At 41.5% G+C, this 26,324-nt stretch overlaps 1 protein-coding gene across 7 annotated transcripts in view; it reads right to left on the reverse strand.

Moving 5' to 3' along the window:
- LOC115372224 (mitogen-activated protein kinase kinase kinase kinase 3-like) overlaps positions 1–26,324 on the reverse strand; it is a 56,010-nt gene that overhangs the window by 5,660 nt on the left and 24,026 nt on the right. The window contains exons 12-33 of one of the 7 annotated variants that reach the window (XM_030069927.1): positions 24,915–25,031; positions 22,292–22,370; positions 22,064–22,122; positions 17,858–17,910; positions 17,085–17,123; positions 14,149–14,223; positions 10,480–10,531; positions 10,021–10,225; positions 7,900–8,006; positions 7,478–7,516; positions 7,211–7,295; positions 6,883–6,962; positions 5,765–5,825; positions 5,508–5,625; positions 4,924–4,982; positions 4,656–4,759; positions 3,961–4,132; positions 3,481–3,549; positions 3,274–3,366; positions 2,711–2,781; positions 1,282–1,337; positions 664–720 (exon numbers count right to left, since the gene is read on the reverse strand). In XM_030069927.1, coding sequence (XP_029925787.1) covers positions 664–720; positions 1,282–1,337; positions 2,711–2,781; positions 3,274–3,366; positions 3,481–3,549; positions 3,961–4,132; positions 4,656–4,759; positions 4,924–4,982; positions 5,508–5,625; positions 5,765–5,825; positions 6,883–6,962; positions 7,211–7,295; positions 7,478–7,516; positions 7,900–8,006; positions 10,021–10,225; positions 10,480–10,531; positions 14,149–14,223; positions 17,085–17,123; positions 17,858–17,910; positions 22,064–22,122; positions 22,292–22,370; positions 24,915–25,031 — 1,850 coding nt within the window. Of the gene's footprint in view, positions 1–663; positions 721–1,281; positions 1,338–2,710; positions 2,782–3,273; positions 3,367–3,480; positions 3,550–3,960; positions 4,133–4,655; positions 4,760–4,923; positions 4,983–5,507; positions 5,626–5,764; positions 5,826–6,882; positions 6,963–7,210; positions 7,296–7,477; positions 7,520–7,899; positions 8,007–9,849; positions 10,226–10,479; positions 10,532–14,148; positions 14,224–17,084; positions 17,124–17,857; positions 17,911–22,063; positions 22,123–22,291; positions 22,371–24,914; positions 25,032–26,324 lie in introns of all 7 variants that reach the window. The other 6 variants (XM_030069926.1, XM_030069922.1, XM_030069924.1 and 3 more) reach the window with 6 other exon arrangements.

Consider the following 26,324-nt stretch of genomic DNA (forward strand, 5'->3'; position numbering starts at 1 on the left):
AGCCCACACAGCTGCAGTAAGGTCAGGATGTGAATGGCTGAAATAAGCCTGTTATAGCAACGCCACACAGCAGAAGACAGGAGAGAGAGATGACTGGCTTTCAGCCATTCACAAAATACCACCTGTCCACCCTCAGGAAAACCCTTGGAAAAGTGTTTGAAGAAAACTGTTAATACTGTTTTAAGACCCAAAGCACACACACACACACACACACACATCCTAACACAAAATATACAGGAGATTGGCACATGAGTAAACTGGGAAGTGAAGACACCATAATTATCGTCATGTACCCAGTAGGACTTTCATTCCAGCGCTCCACGCTAACGCGTTAGTACACATGATAAGTGATATGATGAATGAATGAATGAATAAATGAATGAATGAGTAAATAGACAGATAGATAGACCAATCAAAATATATGCTAAAGTGTTAGCATGGAGCATTGGAGTGACTGAACTACTAGGGACACATGGATGATTCTGCGGTCTCTGATCTCATTAGTTGATAGTTAAATTCATCAGCAAGCCATTCTCCCAAAATCTTGTCTTTGTCAAAGCTCAAGCTCCCAATACAAGATAGCTGGCATATAGCAGACCTCCACAGCGCTGAAAGATAGAGGCAAAGTTTGGGCCAGCTGTGCCCGTGGAGCAGTGTGTGTACCTGGGCCTAGTGCCTCTGTCCTCAGCCCCAGCCTCTGGATCCCTACTGTCAGAGCGTCTTCATTGACAAAACATCAGAGAGAACGTTAACAGAGCACTCAGTGTGTGTGAGACTGTGTATTCATTGGGGGTGTCCTGATAAAAACAGACGATTCGATGCATGAATCAAAAGACTCCAACAGAATTTCCCCTCATTCATGCAGAGTGACATAAAAACTAGCAGAGCAAAAGTAGTCAAACAACTTATTACAATATTTGCAATCAAAGTGTTTGAAGGGGAGACAGCAACAGAGCTAACAATACTAACTTGGCTCTTGACCATTAGAAGCAGTAAAACATTAGGACATGCTGAAAACATGTGACGGACTGAGAGATGTGACAGCAATTAGTTTTATTACAGTCATTAGAGCTCAGATATCTGCTGCATGTCAGAGCACTGGATTGAGTCCAACTTTACAGCTTCACTTCAACTTAACACGAACAAAAAAACTGCTTCAACTTTTGAAAAATCTTTGTTTAGGACACCCCTAGTGCATAAATAAATGTGTGTGTATGTGTGTGTGTGTGTGTGTGTGTGTGTGTGTGTGTGTGTGTGTGTGTGTGTGCATTTGTGTCTTACCTGTCTGACCCCAGTAGTCTGAAAATGCGTGTGTTGTCAGAGATCTCCTGGGTGATCTGATGATTGAGAGACAGAGGGAGAGAGAATTAAAATGCACTTGTTCATGTCTGTCCACAAATTTGTCGTATTAGATGCTAACTGCATTTCAAGTTCCTTATGCAAATAAAACCTTCAAAACATAATCCGTGAAGCAGTTCTGCAGGTCTAAAACATCTATTTGCCAGTCTGTTAATATCAAATTGGATGGCATTACCGTATTGATCTGAATATAAGATGACCCTGATTTTAAGACGACCCCTCTTTTTCAAGACCCTTTTTTGGAAATATACTTTTTATATGGACATTCTGCGACACCAGCCCGTGCTAGCTTTAAACTGAGTGTGGGGTATGTTGAGCTCTGTGGCAGCTTCAAGTGCTTTTTGCTGCATCACAGCCCTCGTAATGGGCAGTCCTTCACTACGTTTCTCATTCACAAAATCGCACACACCCTGTCAGTCTCATTGAATTGACCAGTTTTTGGACCACGAAAAGCCCTTCTTCTCTTTTTTAGCTCTTCTTTCTGAGACCGCCACCGTCTCACATTGCACTCAGAGCCAGGGTTAAGGGATGTTTATTTACCTTGACAGTTTCGGAGGTAACTTCAGAAAGCGTCCAACTGACAGCCGGAGCAGCATGGCAGCTGGCTGCTACATTCAACCGGGTGGCGGCGCACATCGGCCGGCCCACCTGATACCGGCCGGTGCCTCGGTCGGCACCGCGCCCACCCGGTCAGGTCTGCCGGATCTGACAGGTGCGTGGCGCACACAGACTGCCATATATACCTTTCATCAGAAATCAACTTTTGTTTATACGCGGTTGCAGCAGCACCATGGACAGCGACACAGACAACATGATTGATTATTGATTGCGCGACGCGGCCATTCGCCGGTAATCGCGTTGCGCATGAATCGATTTTGCGGAGGCAGGAGGAAAGTTGCATGATTTACGTTGTATGCACGTTCGTGCGCTGCGTGCATAACCGTGCATGTGCTCGTGCATGAACGCCCGTACCGTGCTGGAGCACACCCCTTCCAACCGTGCCAGAGCGGGGGAAGTGTAGCCTACTGTACTCAAGCACGGAACATATACAATACATGTGTATTTGCTTAGACCCCAAATATTAGACGAGGGCGTTTTTTTCAGGGCATTTTCAACGGAAAAAATATCGTCTTATATTCAGATCAATGCGGTAATTTGCATTTTATGCATTGAGCAACCATGACAACAGCCAGAAAAATCCTATTATGGCCTGGCAGTAATTTATATTCCTTCAAGATGACTGGAGGACATTGTACCTCATTCCAGTTCATACACATTTTCCAAAGATCATTTGTCGTTTCACTGCAAAAGGATGCCAACATGCATGCATATGCACAAGTATCGCTCTCACCTCATTGGTCTTGAAACTCCGTCCTTGCATTCCGTGCCTCCAGAAGGCCAGTACGCTGTCTTGGAGACACACTGCAAACAAACACAAGGAAAACAGGATTTGCACTTATATTCTACAAATACAGTAGAACAAATCCACTTGCAGGTATGAACTTTTGGTATTAAGGATCACAGACTGGCCAGACTGGTACGCATGACCTTGCTGTGTGCAGTTTACTGACGTCCCCTTACAGGATTTCTGTCGGCTTACATTTCAAACATCTATTATTGCTGATGTACAAGCCTCATGCACCTTTAACTGTCATTTGATATTTCCCATCATGGGTACGCTACACAAACAGCAGTGCTTGCTCCCATACAAACCGGGTCCCAACAAAAATCCACAACATCGCCACCGGGTGACACTGATAAAGTAAAATCAAGGTCAAGCCAACGCTTTGGTTTCTAATTAAAAGTTTTACACACACAACTTAGAAAGGTCTCCCGAAACACTGAGCTGCCTGTCGCTACACCAATTTACTGGGTGAAATATTCAGCATCATGTGTGCGGCTCATTCTTCTTACCTATGGACTCGATCTGGAAGTTGAAGGTGAGCTCTGCTGATAACTTCCTGCTGGATTTCAACCTGCCCTGGAGATTCACTATCTTTATACACCCTGCAGGTGGAGAGAGAGGAGTAATAGGGAAAAAAAAAAGAAAAAAATCTGGTAAACTGTTAAGAAACCCTGTGCATTTAAAGGAACTGAGTGTGTCTCCTGTGTGTTACTCACTGTCGAGGCAGACCAGGATTGTGTCTCTCTCCAGCTGAGTGACGTGGATCACACATGTCTGCGGTGTGTCTGCGAAGAGAGAAGATGTACATGGTGTTATTTTGGTGTTATTTTGTCACACCAAGGCTTACAATGCAGACAATCTCATGGATTTTGCACAGTCACACAATAAACAAGGTCATCTACAAGTTTCAGGCTAATACGACTCAGAAATCAATTTATCTCCTTTATTCATCGACCAAAGGTGATTTATGTCTTGAGTTCATTCAACCCGTGTGCCAAAACCCGGCTTTAACCCATATCACCACTTTTTTGGTCACCTTTACATTATTGATTTCAGTTTTCTTATGTGTTCTGTCTGTAGTGAGGAGCTGTTACGCCGTGTTGTGCCATCATTTCCAATTTTGACAGAACAAAGTCTTGCCCATGAACCACTAGAGTCATTATTCCCACCTACAGAATTAGTTTTGCTGTTCTCACCTGCTTCGGTGAACCAGGAGGAGGTGGAGTTGGGGTTGACGGTGCCGAACCGGACCACCTGGTTGAGTTCGGTCCCTTTACTGACAGCCACGCAGATCAGAGGGTAGGTCTGCTCCGGGACCACCAGCATCTCAAAGACCTCCAACGGACAGGGTAACGGGAAGTCTATGTTCTGTTAGGAGGATGGATGGCACAAGAGGGAGAGGTTAACATGTTGTAATATCAAGTTAAAATCAGCATCTTCATCTTTCTAAATGAATGTGTGCACTGAATAGCTAGTGATGGAGACACATTATTCAGAGTATCTCCAGGTTTCAGAAAGCTGAACTGAAGACTTTTTAAGATTCTTTTGCTACCTGGAACTGGATTTAAGATTAATTTACAGACCAAAATAAACAAAAGTGGGTAAAAACATACTGAACATGACTCATGAAAGTAGAGAAATTTCACATGGGCAGTGGATGAAAAAGGTCACCAAGAAATCTAATGTCCAGGAATGTGATGTCCAATTATGAAAGCATGATGAACCCAACATGTCTGTTTTTGAGAGTTCTGCTGAAACATGATGTGATGGTTATTTCAGAGACTTTTCATGTTGGTAACCTTTCGTTGGCTTCAGTGGGAGCATTGTCAGTATAGGAGACATGCTCATGCTCAAAGAAGAGGAGTTTTGGAGGCACAGGAGACAAACTGACCTTGATGGGCATGAACTTCTGCATGGACTCCACCCACTCCAACAGGATGACACTGGACTGGAAGGCTCCACACAGGTACTTATGGCCTGTGTAGGGGTTACGCACTGGGCGGAAGAAACACCAGTCATTACTTTGAAAACTGAATTTTGATTGACAGTATTACTTTTTCCTTTGCTCAAGGTGCTGACCCCACCGCTGGGAAACAAAATCAATCCTGAACTTTTACTCTGCACCTGCGGCAGCAATTCCAGCCTTCACAAACACTCACCTACGCAGCACTTTTGGCACCCTTTAGTGTCTGGAATCTTATTGGATACAGCAAACTTCCTATAAAGAGACAAAGACAATAAATCAGTGTCACACCAAAAATATGAAGGTTAAGGACAGGTCAGTTTGACAGAGTTCAGTTCAATGTCAGATCACAGATTTAAACTGATACGAATATTAACATTTCAATGCAATCCATTCTGAATTTCTACAATTTAGACAGCTGAGTGAGGAAGTTTATTTTACAATGTTTTGCTTGAGGATTGCAATTCTATTGGCTTCATACTTAGATGTTTAATTTTTTTTTCTATTACTGTTTGTTGAACAGGGCTTAAGCTGTCTATTCCCTTTATCAGATTTAGGCGATTCTCATATTTTTACATGGTCCTCTGTGGGAATGGGAAAATTCTCCAACCCTTTGGCAAATGAGTCCCTCTTTCCTATATTTTTGTTTGTGTTGTCATGCATGATCAAATAACACAAAAATGCCATAAAGAATACTCCAGAATAGTACTGTGCTGCTCGATTTTGAGAGCAGAAATGCATTCATTAGGTGAGAAAAGTGTCGGCTGATGTTGTAGTTACCTGGGAATCATCTTATCAGGCAGTTTGTGTGTAGGAATGGCTACTGGTAGCTTCTGCATCTGCCTGGCGTGTTCAAACAGACCAGTCAGACTGTGGGAGTACAACTGGGAGGCCTTGCCTGAGAGGAGGGGAGAGGAGAGGAGAGGTGAGCAATCATGATTCCATATGAAAATTAAATGGCTCTAAGGGGAGCTGTTTACAGGGAGAAATGTAGAAAATTCTGCAATGAAACCCATCAAACAGAAATCAAGTCTTACCAGATATAGAGAGAAGACAGTTGTTCATGACGTACAGCCAGGTACACCGCCGAGGGAACAGCTGGAGACAGACATAAAGACACAGCACATAACAGTCCAGATGTTGACATGGAGCAAGGTGTTTAAAAAATGTGTCCAGACTTCAAAGAGCCCAAAATAATTTATCATTTTAATTACAGGTGGCTACCTACAAATAGCATACATAAACATTTCACAAATACATGATAATGTCTGAAAAGCGTAATTATCTGAGAAATTCCTATGTCTTCCTTTATTAATTATCACCTAATATGTAATACTAGTATTATATCTTTAGCACAATTTTATCCTCTTTTGAATTTCTTAAGCACACTTTTTAACTGCACGTTTACTTGATTAAATCCTTACTCCATATGTCCAATAATCTGTTGTATATTTTTATTTTATTGTATTTATCTTGATCATCTTTATCTTTTATCAACTTTATTTTAAGGATGCACAATAATATCACCATGACATCAGTATTGGACGATATCGGCTTTAGAAATGAAATATCAGTATCAGCCCAAAATGAAGATTTCTGCTGATATGTGAAATAGATCAGTTTCAGTAGGATGATTTCAGTTTTGTTTGTAAGAATATATTATATAAAAATAACGATGGCATGTTGTAGTGTTTTATGGCAAAGTTGAAGTAGGTTTCTTATTTTGCCCAGTGGAATGTGTACATGTTGAAAAGTATTGCATTTTATGTCTGCCTCTGCCAGTGGGCCTTCACAATAAGAGTAGCTGTACTAAAATGTTAATTTCACTGCAGGGGAGACCTGATGTTCTCTGCAATTAAGTGGAAAAAAACATATGTGCATATATTGGTATCGGTATAAGAACTGACCAAATGAGTTGGAAAATATCTGCATATCAGATATCGGCAAAAACTCCAATATCATGCATCCCTGCTTTATTTTATTTTTTTATTCTTTTAAAATACTTTTATGTGTTTCATTTTTAGTTTATTTTGTTGTCATTTTATTGGATTCCACCTTTTTGCTTTTTGGAAAGGGCTATATAAATGTTATTATTGTCATTATTATTGCCATTATCATTATCATTTTTATTATAATAAATGATTTGCAACCTCACCTGTTCCATTGAGGTCTCATGCAGTTCATTAAGGTTTAGTGTGTAGATCCCCTCCTCAGCTCCAAATATCAAATACTGGTCTGAAACACGCACATGCAAAAAGAGACAGACAATATATCAGCAATTCACAATAGGTCATTCTGAAAAGTTATGATAACACACCAAAATATTATATCCAATGTTTAAACAACCATTCCACACACTGTAATCTATCCATTATCCCACTGGGTACTTGTCCTGTTAGGTGTTAATCCAGGAAGTCATGAATGACAGATTAATCGCCCAGCAATGTGACGTTTCACACTGTATCTGGCTTGCTATTGGTTACCTCTGGTGTCGGGGTTGATCCAGGAAGTGGCACAGTGGATCTTCAGGGGGCAGCCGTTGAAAACCTTGGAGAAACACGCCCCCATCTGAGAACAGGAGGGTGTCAGACACAGATTAACCTCATTGCCAACAATGATGAACTGTAACATTACTCAGTTAGTTAACTGGTTAAGAGTTTGGTCCATAATACAGAGATTAAAAAGCAATGATCTCTACTTAAATAAAACAAACGTTATCTAAAGAGAAGCAGTGAGAGATTGTGACTTACATGGACTTTAGGTGTAGGTGGGAGGCCGTTGCTGATTGGCTTCTGAACCGAAGAAAGACACACAGGGAGAAAGACAAACATAAACACAACCGAACAGTTAGAGTAAATCAGCACTGGATTAGACTTTATCATGGTTATATATATGGATACTACATATAAATAGAGCAGTTGGCTCTTCAAACAGTATCGCTAAAAGTTCACCTGAGCAAAAGCACCCTCTGATTTAGTAAAGACACACAATGAATTTTCTAACTTTCTACATGTGAAACTGTGTGACTGTAGGTCACTATTTCAATGTCATAACAGTGTTTAGAATGGGAAACAGTGAGAACCAAAGCACAGAAAAGCAACTGAGAAGCATCAAGTGTGAAAAAAAAAATTAAATTACACTACCCTACCCACCAGTTTTCCAACATGCTTACCGGAATGTCCTTTCTGTCTTTCCGTATGGGGACACTAGGGGGCATGGTGGACTGCCGGTCTGCTGGACTGTCCCTCTCCCCATTGTGCGGGGAGTTCAGCCCATTTCCTGCAACAACAGTGATGTACCTCAGTGCGTGCATGTGTGGCGGGCAAAGTGAGAGAAATAAGGTGAGGGAGTGGCAAAGACAGGCATGAGAGAGTGAGAATGTATCTTTTTGTGCATGTATGGGTGTGTGTACTCAGCAGACTCGATGAGTTAACAGGATCACTCGAGTCAACTAAAGCACACACTACAGGTGCACTCACAATGACAATCACATAGATAAAAGTGCTGGTTTCAGTTAGCATGAACAAGGAGAGACAGAGCAGAGTGTAACATTAACAATAACACCACCATACAAACTACTGGGAGCACAGAGGGAAGGAGGGAGGGTGGGAGCAGGCTTGCAGGAAGAATACCGAGGATCAAATATAGTCACAGTTGGGAGCCGGGTGGCAATTACCACCACACACCTGTCACAAACTCTGGCAGGTGATCAACCTTCATTTGGATGCCCTATTCTACCCCCCAAAACGATTTGGCTGGTTAAACACCGAGTGAAAGCAAAGTTTTGGTATTTTCCAACCACTTTTGGCCAATGGACAGGAACAGTTTCCTGCTCTGAATGAGTTAGCAACTCACACTTGTGGTACATTCAAGTGACAAAGCTACAAAATGGGCAACTTTCACAACTGTGACACGCTGACATTTCATCGATCAGTGGAGTGTATAGGCAGTTAAATCAGCTCATTTTCATTTGTTGCCGTGTCATTGTTGCTGGCTGTCACACAGCGCAATGCGTCATGTGTGTTGCTGACTCACTTGAAATGGCTTATTCCTTGTAGCTTCGTCACTCATGATATGAATGTACTGTTAAGTGCGAGTCTGGAATATCTTGCCTGCCACAAGCTAGAGAAGTGCACTCCTCCAGGGATGTGATTAAAGGTGCACTAAGTACAAATTGAGGTGAGGACCCTTTCGACTCAACTCACTAAAAACAAGAAATATGCATGAAATTTAAAGGTTGAGTCTACACTGTGCCCATTTTGCACAGTGCGGTTTAAAATAACAGTTTGGGTTCTTAACCATACAGTGGTAAGTTTTCTCCCATACGAGTGTACTTGATTCTCCAAGTTTGACCTGTCAGATCCTTTGCTGTCACAAGAAGAAAACACTGTACCGGGACTGCAACATGACTGAATTATACCTGGCCCCCCAAACAACACCATTTTGAAGAGAGTTGCAAAGGGAGCGTCAATAATGAATCCCAAACAGACGCAGAAATCCCGGTGAATGGTTTGTTCTCATGACAGGGAAAGAGTTGATGGGTTAAACTGAAAAGGATCTATTCCACTCCAGGAGCAAATACCACTACATGGTTAAGAAGCTGAACTAACACTTTGACGTGAAATATAAAAACAAAGTAAACGTGAAATATAATATTAGAACTGAATGGGGGCTGTGTCAAAAACTAAATAAAAGAACAAAATGAAGGTGTGCACTACATCACATGTTCGTCATTTAATTTGGATCAGAACAGGACAGTGTTTTCTCCTCTTCCTTCTTCCTCCTAAGAAGCGGGGTGAGTGGTGGCAACTAGCTGCTGATTGATGGAATTAGACAACCAATCAGACTCCACAAAAAAACAAAACAAAACTAAACAAAACAAAACAAAACAAAACAAAAAGAACTGACTCAAAAGACAAACAATCATACTGAGCAGGAGCTGATGGATGGAAGGAACTAAAATTTTGTTGAAAAACAACTGATCACGAGCGCTACTATCAACTCATGAAACAAATCAACCAATCAGACTCTACAAGCACTGACTGATGGGGGACCAGACAACCAATCGAAGGAGACGACAGGGTCTGGGGAGGCTACCGATCTACCAATCGGCTGCGCTTACTCTCTTCCTCCTCTTTTTCCTGCTCCTCCTTCACCTCCTTCAGCACCTCCCACGCCTCCTCCAGCTCCTCCTCTGTGTGAGGCGTGTGGAGCCACTCCCAGAAATGCCTAAAGCTCCCATCATCCCCCGGGCCAGAGATTTCGGCGTCCGCACCCTGCATGCTCTCGTTACCTAGGCTACTGCGGCGGTGGGGGGGCAGCCTTGGGGGCGGAGGTCGCGGGGGGACATTGGTGGGCTTAGCAGGGCTGGGCGTCTCTGGGACTGGACAGCGCTTGATGGTCCCTCCCCCTCCGCCATCATCCTCGCTGTGTGATTGGCTATCGTCTTGTTTTTGCTGCTGCTGTTCTTGTTGGTGAGGCGAGCAGATGGACTTGGGCTGGAGTAAAATACAGAGGAGCACGTCAAGACTTCTGCAGTGAAAATGTTATATAAATCAAGCTTTGATGAAATTAAGAATCAAGCCACTATTTTGCAGCAGCTTCCATTTTTCCTACATTTTCAATTGAAAAATCCAATTCGAATGCAATGCAGCCGTGCTCACAATATAAATATATCAGAAACTGAAACATGAACTGATCCACAACCAACCAAACAAGCTGTGAGCTACCAGATGCCACTGGTTGTTCATACCTTGGGAGGAAGTGGAGGCGGGACTTTAGGCCTCATGATGGTGCTTGATTTGCTGAAGAGTGAGAAGACAGAGCAGTTGAGGCTTTGATTATCAGGACAATTCAAGCTCTCATTACAAAACACACAATGACCAATATTAAAAAAAAAACTGTAACAGAAAACAATGTAAACATTTGTCAGAGTGTCACCTCTCAGGCTATGGCTTCCTTTGTCATTTCTAAGCAAATTTCTGCACTGACTTTATGATATGAAGTGGTCTGGCAATGCCATTTACATGCCTCCTGTGGCTGTGTGTATATCAAAATGTGTCCACATTACTTTCCCCTTTCTCTTCTTCTTCATCTCTTTAAATCGCTCCTTGGTGGATTACAGCTGGATTCAATCCAGACTAGAAGAATTATGATCACACAGCATGCCTCACCACTTCCAAGTCTGGTTTTGAAGATCAAATGCAGATGTGGGTACTGTTGTGCATACAGATCTGTCACTTTATATGTTATAAGGTGATCAGGGATTTAAAGACGCAGTGAAACCACAAGGTGTAACCATAGCCCGACACAGCGACAGACATGAGCTATCTACACCAAAAGGCTAACTACTAAGCACAAAGTGGTAACTGGAACATTACTGACCATAAAGACATTATAAAAGGGGCCTTGTGTAAAGTCTCTGAGAATGGTAGTGCTGATACTGGATCATTAAGGTCATATGATGAGAGGCAGTACTGCTGGAAGTACACCAAAAACGTCTGTTGGAAACACTGATGCAAATCCCAGCACCTCACAAGCAACACCAGGTCCAAATTATACTTGTTTATACCGCTCTTTGTTTATTAAATGAAAAACTTATGCAAAAAAGTAACGACTAATACGTGTCATTTGCATTTCTAATATCCATCAGAGTGCTTACAGATTTCTAAATAAACTGTGGGACTCAAGGAGGCTTTTGTTGGTTTAAGTCAGTTCAGCACTTAAGATTGCCTTCTGACTCCATATGAGCACTTTTATTCTCAGAGGCTTCATACATACAGCCTTATGGAGTGTGAATTTACAGAGCCACTTGTTGAGGGCTGACAAACAAAAGATCAATTAGTGTACAAAAAAATATATATACAGGCTGGAATTGAATCAAAATGTACACAAAAGAACAATGAAAATGGTTACAATGGCCACTAAATGATAATGAATAGACAAGTGGCTTTAGCCCCCAAAAAGTTGCACAGATGAAAACCTAAGAGGGATTTATAAAACTACAATCTGCGACAGATTCATGAACACTGCCTGTGATTTGATAACACTGTGCTGGACAGGGTGGTTGGGTGAGGTGCACCATCACCGTCTACAGGAGAGTATCAGTAGGGAGGGGGCAAGACACACATGGAGACAGAGCGTGTAGCTAGACTGAAGACAGATAATGTGAGGATGACTATTAATAACCACCTGAAAACCATCTGAAAATTTAACATTAGTGGTGACCTGTACTGTCACACTTTGAATCTACCGATCGTTCACCTACAATTAAGAAGCAGTGCATGCCAACAGGAACATGTGCATAACTGGGTCACAACTGGGTAAGCGTTTCTTCCCCTTCTCCCTATTATCTGTGTGTTTTTTTTGAGGAGTGTTTTCTTGACCGCTATGAGGGTTCAAGTCAGTGGTGTTCCGTCTGTTGTAAACTGTGAAGCCCTTTGAGACTGTAGACTGTGATTTAGGGCTCTAAATAAACTTGAACTTGAACATTCATCAAATGGAAAAACTCAAGAGGCTTCTGTGGTGACAAAGAACGCACTACGCTCTCGCTACACCGGCATGTCTACAGGTATTCAATGCTTTTTTTAAAGCATTTAAACCAAAGTTGTTATTTTTATACAAATGAGCATTTCAGTTAAGTATAAAGGTAAATTATATACAACTGGTTCAGTGCTGAGGTCAGTTATAGGCAGGAATATCACAAGTTATAAACCAGGTTAGATATAATCTAATTAGATAACTAGATTACATATATTAAAAAGGTTTTCTCAGATTTCTCTCTGCTGGTTAAGTATGACAGATAAGTGTAAAGAAGAAGGAGAAGAACACCCATTTTCCCACCAGCTAAGTGTAGCAGGCCATGATGAGGGCAGTATAAAAGTCAAAATATTTAGTTCTATAATAGAACTAAAGAAAGAAAGAAAGAAAGAAAGAAAGCTACATAAATGAAATCAGAAAAATGTATTGAAATTAAGAAAGTGTTAAGCTTTGGTTAACACTATTTCAAGACTTTTGAGGACTAATATTTATAAAATTGGGTTTGAGATTTATAAGACATTTTAAGGGCCTGCAGACACCCTGTACAGTAGGAAGTTAACCTCTGATGCCATAATGGCCTAGTTAATGTCAGCATGCTAGCTAGCAGGGTTATTTTCAGTTTGGGGCATATTGTATATTTCTGTAGTTTGTCTGGCATTCCCAAGAGGATTCACCCAAGCACAAACTGCAGATTGCAGCTTTAAAGCACTAATGACAATGTTTTTACTTCCTATAACTAAAGTTTGCAATTACACAATGTTAACTATAAAAACACCAGCTTCTATTAGGAAAGACTGGGCTCTAGTTTTAGTGATGAGACTGTGACACCACTGTGCCCTGAAATTGGTTACATGCAATGTTGACTATGTAGGGGAACAAAGCTTATCTTAATGTTGGCAAACATAATGCAATGTGTTCTGCATAAGGCTGTCAGCAAAAGCCAAAAATATAAACTACTGAGGCGTCACTGACTTTGCTTGAAAATCCCTGTCTAAGGAGAAGGCCTCTGTCAGCTGCAGACATTTGGCTTTCACACAAGGCTTGGTGCCAAATGTGCAGCCTTATAGAAGCAAACAGAAGAAGGCAGTGCATGCACGCACCAACACATGCGTGCACGCACACACACACACACACACACACACACACACATACACAAAAAAAGGAAGCACACAGATGGCGGCGCAAGTGGAGCACACAACAAGACAACAGAAAATAAGACAACAAGGTCATGGAGAACAGTTACCTAAGCACTGAACCCAGATATTGCTTTTCATGAAACAAGAACTAGCTTCAAATCCTATACAAGTAACACAAAAAATGATATACCATAATTTGATATCTAGTTAGGTTTAAATGTGCAATTCACACTTTTAATGTAGTAGATGTGAGTCCAAACCTTGAACATTATTGCCTCATTTCCATTTCTGCTCAATCTGTTTTGACAATGTACTATCGGAGAATAAAAAGCAGAAATGGCCGGACTGTTAGCGAGCTGTTCTTGTAACAGCCTCTGTCTGTTGTTAGGGTTAGGGGTTACTGTTAGTGGCTTTTACACGTCACACAAGACAATCCCAGCATGGAAAACACACATACACATACACACACACACACACACACACACACACACAGGCTGTGAATACACACACAAACACAAGCGGCGTATGTGGCATGATGGCGCGGTGTGCTGCATAGAAATGCGTGGATGAAACTGTGGCGAATACAGAAAGCCTTCCTCCTTTTCCTCCTCCTCATCCTACTCCTCCTGCCCTCGCCGCGAGGAGAGGGGAGAGGGAGAGGCGAGAAAAAGAGAGATTGGGGAGGGAGGGAGGGAGGTAGGGAGGGACAGCTGGGCTTCTAGCTCCAAGGCTAGTGGAGAACTTACTGAGTGTGAGTTTCATCATCATCAGCACCATCATCATCCTCATCCTCATCATCCCCTAAGTGTGCCACATGGCCCCTGGGAGAGGAGGTGAAGATAGGAGGAGGAGGGATGAAACGAGAAGGGGGTTGGATTGAGGTGGGTAAGGGATAAGAGGGAAGGATGGAGGAGAGAAAGGAAGTGAGGGAAGGAGACAGGAGATGACAATAGGAGGAGGAGGAAGAGGAGGAGGAGGATGAGGGAGGAAAGGGGGAGAGCTGAGTGAAGCTTGGTCCACAAACTACCTCTAACCCCTGTTCCTCTTACACATGTGGGTAGATCTGAAAGGACCGGACGGATTCATGCGAAAAATGTTCGACCGCACGTTCACACTGTGAGCAACAACGTTAACAAGACAACGACAGTCCACCCAGTCCCTACAGAGCTGAGTAACCACGGAAACTTAACACTCTGCTGAAATCTCCATGGTCTCCAGTCGATAACCATTCACATCTAAACACTTCCTTGTTCCCCTACTTTTGTCATTTTGTTTTAAGATAACCAATAACTGGCAACTGCAACATGTGCAAGAAGTTAATTAAAGCCACTCAAAGTTTCCTAGTTCTCCAGAGCTTTTATTTACAAGATGACAGGAATGAACAGCTCAAAAACAATTGTTGGACCCATCATTGGGGTCAATAGTAAGCTTTAAAATAATCTTGGGTATTGAACATTTTTCCTGTTTTTACTAATCCTAACCCCAGTAGCGTAATGAAAGGCAGAACAGAGACAAATTTATGATTTGCCCGTTTAAAACTTGGAGCTGCAGGCTACCACATAGATGCAACAGAGCCTCTGGTCCTGTCCACAGTTACCCAGAAAAGAACTACACATCAGCGTCAAGCCAGTTGCTCACAGTGTGACTGCAGGGTAAGGGTGCGGATACGCTTTTTGTTCAACAGTCAAAAATCTTTTCAAAGTTCAGTCAACAGAATGCTGCAACGTGGTTTTAACCGGTTGTCAATCAGAACTGCTCAATTAGACGGCCTGGAAATGATTACTTTCATGCAGAAGAGCTCCCAACTCCAGAGGGGTCAGTTTTAAAGGGTTGGTCCACATGGCGCTGACAAGTTTTATCCACCTTGCCAGACTCACCTGTCCTCACAGATCTACACAGATGCATAAACAGTAGTGTTGAGGATTCACTTCCAATTCAGTCACTTCAGATGTAACTCAATGTTGGACAACAGCAACTTTGTAATCGGAGAAACCTTTAATCGATCTTTGAAAAAATCCATTGACTGGGGTGACTCAATTAAAAGTGAATATATACTTATGGGCAATTGCTAGGCTACAATTTGTGTGTGGAGTCTAAGCTAGCAGGACCTTTCACTCCATGTAAATGTGTGATTTGTAATGTAATTTGGGTTCAATGAGGTTTATTTTGTTGTTGACTAACATACCATGGGTTTGACCTATCACCTTTCGGCCTCAGACTTTTGAAATGGGAGTGCGCAGGTTTTAAATAACCTCACAGTGTGGAAAAAGACCACACTCTCTCCCCTGCTGTTACCTCTGTCTACCAATAGTGGCAACAAAGGGGGAAACTTTAACCCAAAAGAGAAACTACATCAACAATGCAGATGTAGATTACTATAATGAGGGTAACATGAAAATAGATTTTCAAGTACTAACTTGTTAACATTTAGCCAAATTGAACGTTTGTAGCATGTAACTATAGTTACCTCGGCGTTATACGAGTCCATGTGGTGGTGAAATATCCTGATTAGTTGCCCTGTGCTCCCCTGGGCTGCTAATGCAGAAAACTGTTTTTGTGTCTCTCCATTCACTTCCCTAGCAAAACGTCTCCCAAAAAGCACACGAAAGAACATGAATAAAGTGGATTATGCCAATATAAAAAACAACATGTCCTGGTACTCATTTATTTTCATGTAATTACAGTTATTTATAAAGTACTATCAGGTCATTTCTTCTTACCTGCAGAAGCTACCTGCCAGATCTACTTTCCAATTCAAATAGAAAAATTATCGCTATTTAATTTACTCAAAAAATGTGAATGGGTAGCCCTCATTTTTAAATTGGTACAATGCACTTTGCTTGTGTGCTTAAAGTGTTATTTTGGGAGCTGTTTCTATGTAGGCGAATGTAGAGACACACATACAGTACTGTGGATTAGCAGCCCAGGGGAGCCTGGAGCAACTAATGAGGAGATTTCACCACCAGGTGGACTCATATAATGTGCAGGTGACTCTGCAACCCAGCTGTTCAATCTTACTTTAACATTGTATTATATGGAGGATTAATTTGCTTAGAGTTAAACAAATAAATGTCTAATTTAGCCACTAGTGTCGGATAGTGGATATGTTTACAAGACAACTTTATACACACTTAATCTTTTCATCAGCTAGACTGCTATGCGGGCCACAGAATTTACTAAACAGAGATGTCATTTCAGCTCTTTTCAAGCAAAATAGCAAAGCAAAGTAATAGTGATCATCATTACATCAATGGGATAAATAAGTAATTTCTCAGAATTGCTAAGGACACCTATTTGCAGCTTTGGCTAAACAAAATGTGGGCATCGGCATCTGTGTGCGTGCGCACATGTGGATATATGTGTGTGTGTGTGTGTGCGTGTGTGTATGTGTGTGTGTGTGTGTGCAAGCCATGCTTTGCAGGAAGCTCCTATGAAGCACAGCCTTATCCTGATGATATTGAAGCATTAAGCGGCTGAATGAGTCAAATAAAACTCAGCAGACTCCAAACCGCCGAGAACAGCGTGTCCACCTACAGCCATTACACCAGCGTTAGTCACGCGTGATTGGCTGGATTAGTCCTGCCGTTAACCATGACTGGCGGATGGGTGGGCGTGGTTAGAGCGCCAGCGAATCAAGAGGGCCCCCGGGTGTGGCTCAAAAAGCGGGAGGGGCCTGACTCACCTCTGCTGAAGCTCCTCCTCCACAGATTTGAGAAGACTCCTGTTTGATGGACGAGTAGAGAGAACGAGGGAGAGGGAGGAGGACAGAGGGGATGAATGACAGAGAAAGAGAAAGAAAACACTCATGGAGAGCTCAAAGCAGACTAACCAGGGAACTGGAGCCCTAAAAAGCAGCAGCTAACAGAAGTAAATGAAGTTGTATGCACCCAAAAAACAGACTCACATCCTGAGAAACGACAAGATATTACCTCCCTGAGAGACACTGATACAGCAGGCAATCTATTCATTGTGATTGAAAAGCTACACACTTGAGAAACCCTGATAGTCCTTGACAGAGTGTGGAGGACATTCTGCTGCCCCGATCTGAACCTGAGCCTTCTGCTTACACAGCACATTTCACCTATCTCTCTCCTCTTTCTCCCGCACACCCACACACCCAAAGCTTACAGAGCATCTTCACACTGCAGCTCCATTATGAATAAATCATCAAACCTACAGCAGGAGTCCTCTCTCTCTCTCTCTCTCTCTCGCACACTCTCACTCTGTCGGTTCTCCACCCCCACATACTGGAGGGTTAATAAACAAAAACTAAAACACTTGCAAGTCTAGCGGACAGGAGGGGAGGAGGAGAGAAGACATATGGTGACAAACTACTGTATAAGCTCTGGAGAGAAAAAGATAGAGAAAAGGGAGAGAAAATAATAGAGAGAGAGAAAGCAATAGAGGAAAAAAGAGTGAGACTGAAGCAGGTAGAGGGAACAGAGGGAAACTTACTTGTTTCCTCCCAGTAGACTTGGTGAATCGTGACCATATTCCAACTGCAAGTCCTAAAAAAACAGACAAATTATATAATTACTGTTACATAATACGTCATACCTGGTTCATTTAAAAAAAGGTGCTATGTGCTTGATTTCTCCACAGAGCTGAAGGTCTTGGCGACAACTTAGACCGCACTAAAGTGCCAAATTACAGGCAGGGCTACGGCTACAGCAGCCAAGATCATGATTTAAGCAGCCTGGGAGAATCATAATACCATGTTAACTTAACAACTTGATTGTATTGTCCACCAAAACACATGTGAACACAGACGGTATACACAAAGCGTATGCCTGAATTTATGCGCATAGATTGGATTCATGCTGCGTTCACACTGTGGCCTAAAAAAAGGGGGGGAAACAGGCTGGAATCACAGCGTGGTAATCATCCACAGGGCTTTCTTGTCTCCGTTGTGATACTGACAAACAATTTGTTTGACTATTACATGTGTGCTGATACAATAAAAATTGTATTGCAGCAACCACAATGACTCATTTTCAATATTTTCTGAAAATCCAAAAGGGCTTACAGATTTGATTTGTGAGACATTATTAGGTATGATTCCCAATATACACAAATAGGAAACCAAGCAATTTTAGCAGAAGGGAGTGAACTGAGCAATTCAGCTGGATAAATTCTCTGCTTTTTTTCTCCACACAACAAAATAGACAGTTAGAGGTACAAAGCTCTCGCCAATTTGTTGCATTATCTTCAATGCAGAAAAGTGGAGATACAAGAAGAGCAGAGAGTAGACAAAATGTCTATATCTTTTCAACATTTAATTTATTGGACAAAATAAGGAAAATGTTCCATAAATTGTTTCATATGCAGGCATGCAAGGCGTCACCTTACATCAGCGTGGAGGGAGTTTACTGTGATTCTCTATTGGAATGAATGAACATGCGCTTTACTAGCTACCACATGCCACCACAATGTGAATGCAGCATTAGGCCACATAAACATTTTTATGGAGATAACGGATGAAGACCTGTGCAAGAGCAAGCACACATGTCTAAACAAAAACTCCAGAAATTGAAATACACACACAAACACAAGCCTCATAACTTTGGTCAACTATGTAAGAGGTTAGGATGACATAAAGAACAACAACAGCACAGTAGAGCTTTCTGTAAAGAGAAACATGAGGGATACATCAAATCAACAGAAAAATCAACGTTCATCTGGCACAGGACGGCCAACATTAAGAAAAGGTCGGTGTGCATTTGTAAATGTGAGTGTACACACTATGTATGTAATAGCTGCTGCTGACATGTTTATGTATAGGCAATTGTGTTTGTGTGTGTGTGTGTTTGCTCATGTGCACATCTGACATTTTCTGTGTTGGTGTCTGATTCAGCAGCTTATGGATCTCCTTCAACCTGTATTTCTATCTCAGTTCTCCTATCCCATTTATCCCTATCCCTGTCCTCTGCCTGCCAAAAGCTTGGTAGTGTGATATATATTGTACACAGACCTGAAAACAACAACAACAACAACAACAACAGTGAAACAACAGGAGATCTAATAACCATGAAACAACACCATTCAGTGATGCGACTGTCAAGGGTGGAGGAGTGATATAAATATATATACCCAACAACTGTAAAAAAAAAAAAAAAAAAAGAAGAATGAAAGAAAGAAAATAACCAACAAACAAGTTGACATCAAACAGCCAAAAGCATTAGCATGGTGGAAAACCAGTGAAGGCAAGGAAAGAGAGAACAAGAGACACGTATATATGGAGAGAAGTGGGGCGGTGTTACGTTGGAGAGGTGCTCATACAAAGACAAATTGATGGATACGGCTGAAAGAAGAGACAAAGAGTGAGACAGACTGGAAAAGAGTGAAAGACAGAAAGACAGACAGGTAGAGAGAAAGAGAGAGAGAAAAAGAGAGAGGGAGAGGGGGAGAGAGAGAGAGAGAGAGAGTACTACCAGGTTAGATCTTGCTGTATAGTAGAGCTCCTCAACACAGTCCAAATAGCGCTCAGAATCACGCTGGTCAGCAAGACAGAGTGAGAGAGAGCTCAGTTAATACATTAACCTGAGGGGAGGCAGAGGGAGGGATGGGAAGAGAGAGGATGCTGGATGACATATGGATTTAATCCAAAAAAAAGAGCTCTGAATTCCATGGGTCAGCAAGACAGAAAGAGAGAGAGAAAATCATATTGAAATAGTAACCTGAAGAGGGGAGGGGGAGCTGGGGGGATAGAGTCGTGGAGGGTTGGATGGATCGAGGGTTAGAACTGGTTGAGATACGGGTTAAAATCAACAAAACACACTTAACATCTTATGTTATTAGTTTAAACGTGCTTTGTGTAGTATTTTAACATCAGTACATGGCGGTCAAATCAACTGTGATATATTGGTATAAATGAAAACACGGTCGAGATGATTGGTAGCCTCGATGTAACACAAGTAGTGTTTTTATTGCTGGTGGTTCTCAAAATTAAAACCGTATTTCCCATAAACCCTGTTGCTTCCTGTTGCAAAAGAAGTTACTACCAAAAATAGCGGATAAAAACAAAGATAGTGGACTGCATGCCAACTTCCTGACACGACTACCTCATCCAAAGCAGAAATCTAACGTACCCAGAGCAGAGCAGACAAAATCCAACAACAGGAAAAATGTGAGAAACTCGCTCTATTGGCTGTTAGAAACATCTAAGCACAAGGAAAAACCTGATGTTTTTTTTTTTTTTTTTTTTTTTTTTTTAAGCTGAGAGTCCACATATTAAGTAGAAATTGTGGTGTTGTGATTACCTATGACATCAAGTAGATATTGCCACATTCTCACAAGTGCATCCACAATCTTTGTTTCTCAGCAATAGTTTGTCTTATTTACAATAGTTTATAGTAAAATTAATGCTATACTTATTTATTGATGTTAAAATAATACACTTAACCAGGACAGATGAAGGGACAAGAGAGAGCTAAGAATCACACTAGTCAGCAAGACAGACAGTCAGCCCTATATTATTAGATTAGCTTTAGCAAGGAGGGGGAAGGTGAAACAAGGATAGATAGATTTAATTCAGATATGGCCTAAAATTACACTGGTTAAAAGACCATATGTACAGCTTACAGTGTATACTGTAAACAAGACTGAGGAGGAGGAAGAGGGGAGTCCTGCACTTAACTGTGCAAAACGGCAAATAATGTAAATTTGATTTGATCAATTTGATTAGTGTGGATTTTCCCAGCCAAGCTGAAGGGAGGAGGAATACAATAGTGAGTGAAAAAAAGAGTGAATGAAGCAGGAGTGAGTGAAATAAAGTGAGGTAGGCAAAATGTTGTGATCATGCGTGACCCTGCAACACTACCAAAAACCTCCTTTTAAATTTCGGCGTTACACTTTATTCTCGTAAGGTTTTTCTTAAGGTATTTGGTCTCATCCAAAGCAAATTGCAGTGAGGCGAACAGTGGAACCAGCATCACTTCCTACAACACCGAGCAGAGACAGGGTTTGGCTGTATGAGGGACATCACCTTAATCACAACACAGTCGGAACAGCTGATTTGATTTACATTCTATTATTATATTCCTCCACAGTGAGCACTGAAAACCTTATGTCTGCATTCCTAATCTTAAACTGTACTTGGTGATCTTGCAGGGAAACTGTTAACATTATGAGCGTGTTTTCTTGTTTCAGTGTGCACACAATACAAGCTTACTGTTTCCTCTACTTCATATAGCGCTACATAAAGCAAGTGTGGGCCTTTGGGGTTATTTCCTTCAAAATTCCTGGATTGTGCTGGTAATTTTATACTTGAATCAGGCCCTTTTCAGATGTTAAACAATGACTTTTTAGCTTTGTGCAGTGGTTGGGCAATTATGTGGATGAGTAGATGTCAGCATTTGTGTTTTGTGATAAACTGTTCTCCTAACCTGTCTCTTTCAGCTCCTTCATGACTGAAGTGGATTTAATACCTAAAATTTCAGTGGGTATTATATCACATGCAGAGAGAACTCCACTTTTTCACGAGACTTTGGTAATGCAACCAGGGTGAACTAGGTAGATCGGTTTAATCTTTGGTTCAGTGCAGATTGATACACCAGTGTGGATTGGCTGGGGTGTTTCCAGTGAATGGGTGAGGATTAGACATGCTGGTACTGGTGGAGTGACAGACACAGACACACAAACAGGCCACATCTTTTAACTCACCGGTTCATGATGGGGTTCTGTCTCCTTTCTTAATGGAGGATCAAACTTCACCTGATCAACTGAGAGAGAGGCAGAAAAGGACAGAGTGAGAGAGAAGACAGATTAATGAAATGCATCGAGTCAGAGGTTGACTCTAGTTGTGACTAGACTTTTTTTGATGATGAAAGATGAAGATGAAATCTTGTCTGGAATTTATATGTCCACTTTAACTCAGGCTAGAAAACTCACAATTTATCTCTGACAGTGTCTTTCCTTCCCTGGTGCTCCTGCTGGTGGAACGAATGCGATGAGGAACAGAGACTGGAGACTGGGAGAGAAAGACACACACACACACACGCGCGCACACACACGCGCACACACGCACACGCACACGCACACACACACAGTCAAATAGCAGTTCAAGGAATACACATAATATATTACTTTCCATAGCCCGTTAGAGATTTACAATGGGTCTGAGAGGACACAGAGGGAAAGAAATGTCAATCTGCTATTTCCCATTTGTGTGATTTGATGACACAGCAAAAATAGCCACTCTCTGCAGCCAGACAACCAAACCATAGCAACAAAATCCAAGAAAACACAAACCTTTCCTAATGACAGCTACAACAGAGTTTTACTTCAGTACAGAAATAGTCCTGGTTGAGACTAGGCTATGTCTGTGAGCCTAAATACTCTGTTTGCATAATGTAAAATGGTATTTGGTAGAATCTGGTTCAAATTGCCATACAGTACCATAGGTACCACGGGTCAATACATTTTTGTTCTGGTTTGCCTTAGTTGCAAACCTCTAAGCCTTGCAGTAATTGGACCATGCTCTGCCCTGGTTGTGTTAATTCCTTAAAACAGAACAGAAATTATCTTGGCTGATTGCTAGGTGTTTTGTTTCCAATAAGGAAAACAGAGGTTACACAGCCAGGTGCAGCTCATTGTTTCATGGAAAGATTATTTGTATGTGTCTAACCTGTCATAGCTTGATAAACTATACTCTGCTAAGATGGGATTTTGCTAAATTAACCAAACTGCAAGTCATTTAAAGTGTTTTTGTCCTAGATTTATGTTGTAGGATTTTATTTGAATATGATAACAAAACTGTCTTAAGCTGCAACAGTGGTGACAATATAAAGGTACATATTTAATAAACATAACAAAAGGCAGCGGTCCTCTCCTCACTACCCTTCTGCCCTTACTTAGAGATCTAGGGGCATAACTAGAAACACAGCAACCCCAAACCATGCATGTAGAGGGAATGGATAAAGACATGTCAGGATCAGTCAAGATCATAAAAATCAAATATCAAATCCACACTTTCAGCATATCACTGAGTTTGGATAGAATGAAACATTACCTCTAAGCCTAATCAGCTGCATTCTTGCAACAAACAGGTCATGGTTAGTAACTCATCATGGTAATGGTGGATAAAGATGGCTCCCACAGCTCATGGCACTAAACACTCGCAGTTTGTAGTAGATTAAAATCACAAACCCCAAATCAACAATGTTTGTTTGCAAACACCACTAGTGTGTGTTTTTAGCGCTATGTCTGAGGGGAGTGTAATATCAAGCCACTGAGTAACCATCTTTATGACCCAAGCTCTCTGTTTCTTTCTTTATTGGGTCCCACAAAACTGATCGATACTGATACAAATCAGTAATTTCCTATGGTACAGCTGAATACTGCCATCATGGAAATTAGTGCTATTTTTTGGGTGGTCCGTGAATGTTGAAAAAATCAATGTAACTACACTGAAATATGTTCGAAAAACAGAAGAAAATGAAAGTGACTGTTTCAAAGTTGCCAATATTCTGTGATTATTAATCAATGAGAGTAAAACTGTAATATACAATAATAGCTATAGCTTGGATTTTTACCCATACAGTGGTATTTGTTGCTCCATGCATGCGTAATAGTTTGTTCTGTTAACTCCTTCCCTGTCGCTACCACAATATGGTGAGAATCTATCACTTTAACTGCACAGCCCTGTGTGTGTACGTGTGTGTGTGTTCTGGATATGCATATCAATAAAGAAGCACCAAAATTGGAAATACTCAAAATAACTGCTGCTGCCGTGACAGTAGCACTTCTGTCTGCCTGGCAATGATGCAATTGCCATGAAAATCCACCAGCTGTGCCAATCTCACATGCCAGGCCAACCCCACATTCCGTGTCAACATTAGCAAACGTTGAATTAACTGTCCCAGCCAAATGACTGATTCATTAGCGCTGATTTGAATGGGAACCCACTGTCTGTTAATTCATTTCTGTGGTCGGTCCACCAAGCCAATAACAACTGATATTATGTTCTGTATTAGACGGGCGTCACTCCAAACACTGCAGCCCACACTGGTACCTTCCTACGCGCCGCGAAACGGGGCGCACGCCGAGCACCGGGGCTTATGGGTAGGAAGTGACCCCTGTACTTAAACTGAGGAGGAGGACGGAAGTGATGGGAGGATGAGAAGAGGGAGGAGGGGGGAAAAGGAAGACAGGAGGAGAGGAAGCATGAAAGGAAGGAGAGAGTAAAGAAAAAAATGGAGTAGCAATGGGAGAAAGAGTATGCAAAGATATTGAAGATGAGAGGAAAAGGTGTGGATGGTGGGGAGGTGAAGGAGGGCTTAAAAGTATGAAGAGGAAAGGAAGACACAGAGGAAAAGGACATAAAGGGAAAGGGGAAAAAAAGAAAAGGTAAGAGAATAAAGGCTTCAAAATCAATTCAAACCCAGTGTTTAACCCTCTAATGTGGGATCACTGTAAATCCAGAGCAAACAGGCATGTGCACTCTGTAGACCTGTGTGTAAGCGTGATGACACTGCTGTGCTGAGAGGAGGAAGCTGGGAGGGTGATGGGTTACCTCTGGCTCGGGGTCATCTTCGTCAAAGTCATTGTAGGTGCTGTGGTCGGGGTTGTTGGCTTTGTCCAGCAGCTCTATTGCTAATGTCCTGCTGAGGGGCTGGGACACAAATGGGTGCTGGGAGAGAGACAACAGAGACAGCCAATTAGAAGAGCTTTACTCACAAACTGAAACCAATCAGAGGAGGTCACTGTTATTAAAAAGATTTTACACATATTGGCAACAGAAGTTTGGCTGTATGTATTAAGGAGGCTGGTACAGCAGGTAGGTATTTAGTATTAGTAGTTAGTACATTTTATGAGTAAATTTATCAGAAAATGTCACATTTTTGTGTGTATGGCTGACAGAAACATCATTCAACCCACAGATCTGAAATTCTAATGGATTCTAAAGGATTTTGTCCTTTTCAAAGCCACAGGAGAAAACTGTGGCTGCAGGCAGAAAAGAGGGTTGACTGGACAGAGTGTGTCTATAACCTGTTGTTTAATGCAGCCACTTAGTGATTTCTGTCATGTTTCCAAAATACATACACAGCTTTGTACGCCATCTACATTTACAAGCGGCCTGTAATAAAAAAGGTTTGAAGGTGTTTCAGCCTGTCAGAGCAGGGTTGCATTCAGCCCTAACAAAACACAATGTTTATTTAAAAAGAAACGGTAACAGGTTGAACACCCTGCTATGATTTGTAATGTGTTGTACAGACTAATTATGGTGGCTGTGCAGTGACTGTAGTTTTAGAATTGTTTAATGTTATAAAGAACACAAACTACTATCGCCACCTTTGCAAGAGGGACCATGAAATTGAAGCTGAGCTGCACTTCCTCTTGCACTGACTTAAATATCTTCCTATCAGAGATGTAGCCAGTATTTCCCCAAATTTAGGACCAAATTAGAGATTTCACTCCAGTAATCCTTTCAGTGTGTCAAATCTGTGTGATATTCTGCCTTGGCATATATTTTTTCCACAAGTAATACAAGTAATAATGTCATTCTCCTCATGATTCTTAAAGATATGTATATATGTATGAATATGTGTAATGCAGCAAGCGACAGAAACTATATGAGTGTCACTGGTGATTAGGTTACACCCGGACACACCCACTCAACAGGAGCAAACAGGCCTCAAAGCCTGTTGCAAATGTTGCACCTCATTTCCATAAAAAAAAAAAAAAAGAAAGAAAGAAAAAACACAGAAAAGCATATCACACTGAACGTGTCCCAGATGTGTCAAGCAATCACAGCAGGTTTTATATATGTTGCCGTATCAGAGGAGGCTTAAATATAAATCAGCCAATAAAGAGAGAAAACCAACGAGATATTAGTTTAAGATTTATCAGAGCCTATCACAACAGGTTTAAAAATGTATCAGCCTATCAGAGGTTTCAAGATATGCCAGCCTATCAGACGAGG

This window comes from Myripristis murdjan, chromosome 15 (assembly GCF_902150065.1).
Source record: "Myripristis murdjan chromosome 15, fMyrMur1.1, whole genome shotgun sequence".
Classification (NCBI taxonomy): Eukaryota; Metazoa; Chordata; class Actinopteri; order Holocentriformes; family Holocentridae; genus Myripristis; species Myripristis murdjan.